Source organism: Aphelocoma coerulescens, chromosome 21 (genome assembly GCF_041296385.1).
Source record: "Aphelocoma coerulescens isolate FSJ_1873_10779 chromosome 21, UR_Acoe_1.0, whole genome shotgun sequence".
NCBI lineage: Eukaryota > Metazoa > Chordata > Aves > Passeriformes > Corvidae > Aphelocoma > Aphelocoma coerulescens.
In genome coordinates this window covers 6,742,972-6,751,493 of record NC_091034.1, presented here as the reverse complement: position 1 = coordinate 6,751,493, position 8,522 = coordinate 6,742,972, and the positions used below count along the sequence as shown (strand labels likewise).

General features: G+C 47.0%; 1 protein-coding gene across 1 annotated transcript; it reads right to left on the bottom strand.

Moving 5' to 3' along the window:
• Positions 1-260: 260 nt before the first annotated feature.
• TMEM52 (transmembrane protein 52) lies at positions 261-6,714 on the bottom strand. The gene is made up of 4 exons (XM_069034992.1): positions 6,489-6,714; positions 5,662-5,706; positions 4,217-4,386; positions 261-3,870 (listed from the first exon to the last, which is right to left on the bottom strand). Exons 2-4 carry the CDS (start codon positions 5,691-5,693, stop codon positions 3,560-3,562), a joined length of 513 nt encoding a protein of 170 aa, XP_068891093.1. The 5' UTR covers positions 5,694-5,706; positions 6,489-6,714; the 3' UTR covers positions 261-3,559.
• Positions 6,715-8,522: the final 1,808 nt, after the last annotated feature.

The window sequence follows — 8,522 nt, the reverse complement described above, 5'->3', positions numbered from 1 at the left end:
TCTACTGGCAGCAGCAGGGATCCTTTTCCCTCAGAAACTGCAGCTGATAAAGACAAAATGCAGTTAGAAAACAAAGCAGCCAAACCTTCTGAGCTATTTGAGGCCAGTGAGGCAGACAAAGGCAGCTGCAAGGCAAACAAAGAAATGTTTTTTTCTCTGACTTTTCTTGTATCCAGACCCCTCTGATGCCTCAGTCTGGATGCTGCAGGTTCACCACTAAATACTCTCCAAAGATTATAATGCATCAATTACCAAAGCCATTCTAGAGGTACCACTTTACTTATATTGTTAACGAGCTTGCCTATAAAGGGATTTGCAACCTGAATTTCGTGACAGAGCCAAGGTATAATTTGCTCTGGGCTATAAAGCCCATGAATTATTGAGGAAATTTACTTCCATGGCTGCATTTTCTTTCTGAGCACAAGTGCTCGTGCTGAGTGCATTTGTGTGAGAGGAGAGACAGTGATGGAGGCTCCAGCCTCAGCAGTCCATCTCCCCAGCACAGGCTCTTTCACACAGCCAGCAAAGAACAGCAGAAAATAACTGACAAAATGATCATTTTGAACAAATGAGAGAAGAAAAATTGCATGCTGAACAGTGCCAAACTGAGGACCAAATATAAATCACAATTAAAAATGCACTTTGGGTAATTACAGAGAGGGGCTTTTCCCTTAGAGATGTCACAAAGCTTGTGTGGATATAATCAGACTTGAACAGATCTAGTGATGGTGAAAACCACCAGCCTGACAAACCAGAATTCTTAGATCCTCCATCAGGCCAAGCCTATAACCTGCTGCGGGACCAACCTCCCACCTGGTGCTCTTTTTAAACCTGGTTTATTCTGGAAGTGAGGCTTTGGAATCACAGTCAAATCTGTGTCCTGCTTCCCCTCCTTCCACACTGCACACCCAACTGATAACTTCTGAATCCACTGACCAATTTCAAGCAAAGTGATAGAGGACTGTAGGTTTCAAAAATGTGAAGTTCTAATGAAAACAGGAGCTGTGTAGAGATGAGGGATCTCTTCAGCCCTCCATTGCAAGAAGGACTCCAGCATGGGGTTACCCTTAGCAGGCTCTAGAGAAGGCAGGTCACAAGAAAGGCCCTAATAATTTCCTAACTGTGAAGGTCACGGAGCAAACTGAGCTGCTTTTGGTGTGCAGAGGACAGTCCTTGTTCCTGAGGGCTGATTGGGTCAGTAGCTGGTGTTAGCACATGGTTTCTGTTCGAGTTAATGAACCACATTATAAGGCAAGAACCTGGGCAAAACATGACTTTTCCTTAGGTGTTAGAAAGGAAACACCAGATTATGCCCTTATTCCTAGGAAGTCACAGGCATTTGGGCTTTTCTTGGGGTTTTGCATCTTCTCTGATCAAACAGAGCAGAACTTGCAGTTTGGCAGTCCCGTGTCAGGCCCTGCCGAGGCGTTGTGCAAACCAAGGCGCGAAGGGCAGGGCAGGGAACTCGAACCGCGGTGGTTGTTCCCCATCCTCGTCCAGCCAGCTCAGTCCCTTCCCGAGCCGATGCCGGCGATGATCCTCTGCACACAGCGAGAAGGGAGGGACTGCCCTCTTGTGTCAGTCACGGTTGTTTCACTTGCCTGGCTTTGAATTCCCATCTCTACTTGTGAGTGAGCGCTCAGCCATTTCCCTCCAACACATATTCCTTCTTTGAAAGGGCAGAAACCTTGTTCTGAGTGCTGTGGAAAATGTCAATAAATAAAAATACATCGACTGTATTTGTGACTTGGAGACATCCAGGACTGGGCACATATTGCTCTTCCAGCCAGAGACATCCAAATAGTTACCCTGGGTTATTCCCAGTCTCCATCTTGACACAGTTAAGGAAGGCAGAGGAAAGAATAAAACAGGAGAAATATAATGAAGGATGACAGAGAGGAGACACAAGAGAAGCAGATTTGTTACACCAGTCAACCCTCATAGTAAGTTACATGTAAGTTAAATATAGAAGCGACCCTTCCCTCGGGAGCCAGACTCACGGACAGCTCACACACATGACTCTGTAGCAGCATCTCGGGCCTGTGGCTGGCAGAGATCTTCATTTTTAAATCATTAGTGCTCATTTCCAGGGCAGTTCTTGCAGTAATGGTTGTCAGAGAATAACAGTCTTCTAAAAGCTGTGCAGGCTTTTGTGCCCACCACTTCTGCTGCCTGTTAATGACAGACACCTAAATTTATGCTACATTCGCTAATAGCACCGAGTGCTCAGGCTTTGGTTGCTGCTCTTTTCCAGAGCAATGAGCCACCCTGGCGATTGCTCATGTTCTTAAAGGCAGCCAGATTAGCACCTTGCTAAAGTGGATTCAAAGAAAATCACTGCTTAGGAGTGGACAAAATTTGGACCATTTGGAATATGGAGGGGCAAGGGAAAGAGCTGGCATTAAAAACCTGCTTCTACAGCCCATATTTTTGTCTGGGATGCAACTGCTGTAATCAGCTCCAAGCTCCCAGTTTTAAAATGATGCTCAGCAATTATCCCTCTATCAGTACTTCATGAAGAACATCCCTAAGAGTAATTTCTTTGAACTTTTGCCCAGCCTGTACTGTGGTATTTGTATCTCTAACTTACTCTGGATGGCTCAGGAATGAGCATGTTTTGTGTCACCCTGCTCATTCCTGAGCTCGTCCATGTTCTGAACTGGTAAAAGCTGCCAGGAACCTGTGTTTTTCCTTTCCTGTGCAGCCTGAGATCCTGACACCTGAGCAGATAACAAAATATAAAGGTGTCTTTGAAACATTTGATGAATATTTGAAACACATCAGTAATACCAAACCATGTGTGCAAGTGTCTCTTTGGAATTAATGTGTACTTTATCTGGAAAAAACAAATAGCAAAAGGAACCCACCCATAAGGCAACTTGTCTTGAAAATAGAAATGGAAAGATTTACAAAACCTCAGAAACAATCCCTTCGGGTCTCATGACCACCACCACGACAGAAGTGTCGTGTCTCATCTGTCTCCTTCCCTGTGTGTAGCTGTGAAACAACACAAAGCATTTCCCTCCACTCTCTCCTGTCCTGGCATCTTCCTGCTCCTTGAGGAACATGAGCCACTGTGCAGCACTTTGTCCTCAGCAGTTTTCTGGACAGCTGATGTTCTCAAAAGAAGAGAAACTACAGAGGCTGTTCAGCGTCACTTGCTGGGATTCCCCCTTCAACTCCAGCTTGGGAAACTTCTGTTCTAGAACAACAACTTCCTGTTTGTACTGTTCTGAGTGTGTATTCCCAAGGTGGCAAAATTCTCCTGACCTTTTTTATTGCTGGACACAAGGAACAATTTTTTTATCAGAAGATGAACAAGCATTCATGTCCCACTTTTACAGGCATTTTTAAACCGCTGCCCTTTTACCTCATTTCATATCCTTGAAGAAGCTTTACCAGGGGATTACAGCAGTCACAGAAAACATTTCTTCTGACAGATCATTACAAGGGCATGAGAAGAAACATCTTTCCGTCATAACCTACTTATAAACCCAAACTCTTCATGTCTTCTTTAACTTACAGTCCTTCCCTTCCTTTACTCCCCATCTGAACTGAGTCAGATCTGTGGCTGTTCTTTTATGGCATTTTCTGAATCTTCTGAATCTGCCTGTGTTGCTGGATCGCTGTTGATTGTATCAGGTGGGGACTGGCTGGGATGCAGCCCACCGGGTGTCACCTGTTCAGGGATGTCATTAAGTTTCTGGTTTATCCGTGCCACTTGCTTTCCCATTTGAACAGCTTCATCATAGGAAGGTGGCAGGTCCATTGCATAGAGGCTGTAAGCTGGAGGGGACACAGTGTTCTTATCCATATCCACAAATACTGAAGGAATCTGGACACTTGGAGGGTACTGCCATGAGCTATATGCTGTGAAGAAAAAGAATGAAAAATAAAAATTAAACACCTGCGTGGAACACTGATATATAAAGGACTAGTCCTGCTTTTTTTCCAGGAAATTACAGACTTTTTTGGTGTCAGAACCTTTGCCCTGTACACTAAAGCTGTCCATATAGAATCACTCCTGGTCTTCACTGTCACTCACTGTGCCACCCTGATCCCCTCCCTTCACGTCTTGTGCCCACCCTGTGGGGCTGGAAGTTGTTCTGGGAGTGCACTGGGAAGTTCCCATTCCTGCAGGGGCTGGACACAGAATTGCAGGCACAGGTTCCAGAGCAATGCTCCATGGAGCAGGTGACTCCCAGAGGATACTCACAGGTCACTGTGCTGTGGGCAGTGCTGTCACTGTCAATGCCAATCACTGTCAAGTCACAAGGGTGCCGAGGGAAGGTCTCCACTGGAAGCCTCTTCTTCCGGCAGCAGAATTTGATGCAGCTCGCTGAGACCCCACAGAGCAGGAGCAGGAACACTGTCAGCAAGATCAACCTGAAAGAGGGAGGGAAAACACCCTCATTCTACTGCTTATGTTTTACTTATTCTAAATCAGAATATAATTTCACTCTAAATAACTGGAAGACAGGCCAAGCCTCCTTGATTTAGTTCTGAATGGGTGCTGGATCCTGGATTAGAAAGTTGGATCACAAACACTCAGTCACAAGTTGAACTACTGCCCATCAGTACAATCCATTCTGGCTCACAGGTGCTGTAACATTCACTATTTTGGGTTATTTTCAACTTCTCTGCAGGGAGAATGGCTCTGCTTTCCACAGCAGGAGAGGGTTTGTACTTGGAGGGAAATACAAGCATGAACTTCCACAAGTCTAGGGCCTCTCTTTATAAATGAGCATGGCAATGATATTATATTAAATTATATTTATACCTTGAAAACACAATTCTATCTCTAGCTATTGTTTAAGGAAGTTTATCATTTAACAATTTACAATGTACCTAGGCTGATGTATCTGTGTTTCAGGTTCTCCTCTCCACTGAAACTCCACCTTCCCACCCCTCAGTTTCTCAAAGTAACTCACTCTTCTCATGGAGGCTTTTAGAAGCCTTCTCAATCCATTTTTGGTAACTGTGTTTTTTTAAAGAGCTCTGTGTAGCAGCACATGTTAAGAAAGCAAAGAGTATCAACCAAAATTGCTCCAGACTGAACGAGGTAAAAGTAACCAACTCCCTCTGTAACCAACTCTGCCACCAAAGTACGGACAGAATGCAAACCGTGAAAACTATGTCAGGGCACCTATAACACGTGTGAAACAAGAGATGAATCTCCTTGTGAATCCTCTCTCTCTTATCCCAGTTTCCCCTTTCCAGGCACTCCAGCAGGCAGGGCTCAGCTCTGTGCTCGCTGGAGTTCAGAAGGAAGTGCAGCAGAGGGTGACTGTCCCTGTCCCGGAGAAGGGAGCAGCAAGCCAAGGGCAGGGCAGTGCCACATCCCAACAAATCCCTGCTGGAAGCTGCCCTGTGCAAAGAGCCAGCAAAGCTCTGGCTATTTAGGAAGAACAAACAAGCCCTTCAGTTCAACTCCAGTGCACTCAGAAGGGAAAGATGACGCAGCCCTAGATGAATGCTGGTCCCCACCTGACACCCAATCTCCCCTGGCCTCATCCAGTCCATTCCTCTGGCAGCTCTGAGAAAACAGAGAAACCCTTCCCTGATCCTGCCCGAGAGAAGCGTTTCCATTGCCTTGCTCCAAGTACTGCTCATAACAACTTCTAAATGGTTCTGGGTTAGGAAGATTAAAAGCCAACTTACCAGACATACCACAGACTTGTCCAATCAGACATGTTCTGAGGGCATCTGTGAAGGAAGGCAGATGATTCACTGGTTTAAGTAAGGCATGTATGACAGGGAATGCACTTCCCTGGGGTGGGAAAGGGAAAGCACTCAATAAAAGTATTGAGCAAAACCACTTTAGATTGTTGTTCATAGCTGTACCATTACTCCAGATGAGAACATGCAAATAATCCCACTGGAAAAGTTGCTTCTGAATCAATAAATGTTTTTTATTGAGTGGTGCTTTACTCTTGCTTGGGAGAGAGAATGATTCATGCAGGATTCCCAAAAAACCAAATCAGTGTTATTTAAAGGTAGCTGAGATGAGGTGCCTCATACTATAGGCCTGTCTGAACATGCTGGTCTAGACAACTGCCTGCGTCCCCCAGATATTTTAAAGTTATTTTTGCAGAGCTCCAATGCAGCCAGAAATGGCTTTTTTCAGCTGTAGTGCAGTACAGAAGGAGAACAGCTCCTGTGACATTTCATGAGTGCAGCTGCCACAGCAGCAGGGTTGTACGTACTGAACCTCCTGCAAAGGATTTCCTGTACCAGAACGATGGTTCTGACCACAGGAGAGGATCTGCAAACTGTTCCAAAGTGACACTTCAGAGTCGTCTTGGGAGACGACCATTCACCTCAGTCTACAGAGCAAAGGCAGCCAAGTGAAATTTAAAAGTTGCTGACTGTCTCTGAGATCGAAAAAGAAGTTCTAAGGGATGGCCATCAGCAAGTCACTGTCCTGGTGTGGGAATGTCACTTGGTCACGGTGGGAGAGGTTTGGGAACAGGCAGTGGGTTACTCACCGGGCAGAGTTCTCACAGTTGTTCCCAGAACAGAGCGATGCCTAGGAAAGGGGGGAACCCGGGATGGGATCAGCAGGTGGCCAAAGGAGAAGTGCCTCGTCTCCCTGCTGCATGTGCTCGGGAGGCTCCAGGGTGCGGGCGAGTGTCCGTGAGCGCCGCGGCTGCCGGAGCCCGCGGGGAGCCGCGGCCGCTGCTTCAAGGACACGGGGCCGGCGCTGAAAGGGGACACCGAGCCCTCGGGGACAGCCCGTGCTGGGCAGCGGAATAAATAACCGGCATCATCGCCGGGGGGGCAGAGCCTCGGCGGGGCAGGGCAGGGTAGCACCAGGCAGGACCGCCCCGGCCGGGCCCCGCGGCTCCGGTTCCTTCGCCCGCCCGCGGGAGGGGTCGGGGCCGGGCGGGGCAGAGCGGCCCGGCTCCCCCCGCAGTGCCCCTGCCCCTGCCCCGCCTGCCGTGACCGGGAGGTCAGGGAGGGGATACAGGGAAGGGAGACGGCTCTGCTTGCAGACATTTCCCTGGAGCGATTCGGGACTGCGCTCGATGCTCTTACCAGAACAGAATGCATCAGGTGTGCAGCAGCTGGACACACGCCTGTGCTCTGCTATGTCAGAGGGATTGAAGGAGAAATAAAGGAATGAGAAACCTGGTATGAAATATATGAGTCAGAAACAAATGTTTAGAAGAGCAGGTAATTTCCCTTTCTAAAAATAGTCTTGTTAAAACACATGAAACACGACTGAAAAGGTATTGACGGCTCTTTAGGATCGGTTTGCTCCAGGCTATTTAGCTGTGTCGAACATTTCAAATGTAGAAATTCCTTATCTCCACCCGTGAGCCTTCTGTTGTATTCTCCTCCCTGTCCAGCTGAGGAGGGCAGTGATGGAGTGGCTTTGTTGGCATCTGGTGGCCAGCCCAGCCCAATCCCGGGGGCAGCCACTCCGTGGAAAGCACCAACGGACACAATGCCTGGAAAGCACCAGGTGATATTCCCTACTTTTGATTCATAGAACTGAAACCCAGTGTTTCCAGGTTCAGCAATGGCATGTGACAAAGTGACAGCATTGTTTTCTTCTAGCACTGCTCAAGGTCATGGGGCCATTGCTCATTTAGGGAAACCTGTGCTCATATGCGTGAAGCAATTGCTGAAGTCACTTCTGGAGAAGCAGAACATGAATTAATAAATGTGGATGACACTAGTGCTTACTCTCTCCCTTTCTGCTTTAGAAATGAGCTGGGTTTGCTTTTAAGGATTATAAAGATCATACACGAGTGTGAATTGCTCATTAAGCCAGAACTGCATCAGCACCATGAAGTTCATGTTTGCTTTTAGATCCGAATCTGAAAGCACAAGTTTGTGTCCAGGGACCCAAGAGTGGTCACAGTTGCAAAACTCAGTTTGAAAGCAAAATGGTCACAAGTGCAGTTAGAGGAGCAGAAAACTTCATCTTCTGGGAAATATGGAAATATTTCTGAGGTGGCATTTTCCATATTGTCCTCACAGTAACAGCTCCATCCCTACTGGAGTCCTGTAATATGGAAACAGAAACACCAGGTTCCATGTTTTGAGTCCCCTGGCAGGTTTAATGCCCACTGTGCTACGACTGTGGATAACCCACTCTGGAAGCACAGAATTGAACAGGATTTTGTGCCTTTCCAAGAGATGAACTTGCAGGAGCTGTGCTGAGCTTCTGCTGGACACTGGGACTTGGCTTTGATCCATGCCAGGAGAACACACCAGCACCCTCAGCTCTGTGCTCAAGGAATTGCCTAAACCCACTACTCCTGGGTCAGCTGTGTCTAAGTTACCAGGGAATTGTTTCCAGTCTTCAGTTGTCCCAGTCCATTTTCTGTTTATTGGAGAAATATAAAGAAGCTGTTGCACACAAAATACATTCTACATGAGAATTGTGTGGGTAGGAGCATCCTCACAGATCCCTAAATTTCCAGTAAACTGAAGGTGGTGTGCATCTCTGACCATGGCAGGTTTGCACCATGAAGATTCTGATTGTGGTAACTCTCAGTGCCATGGCAGTG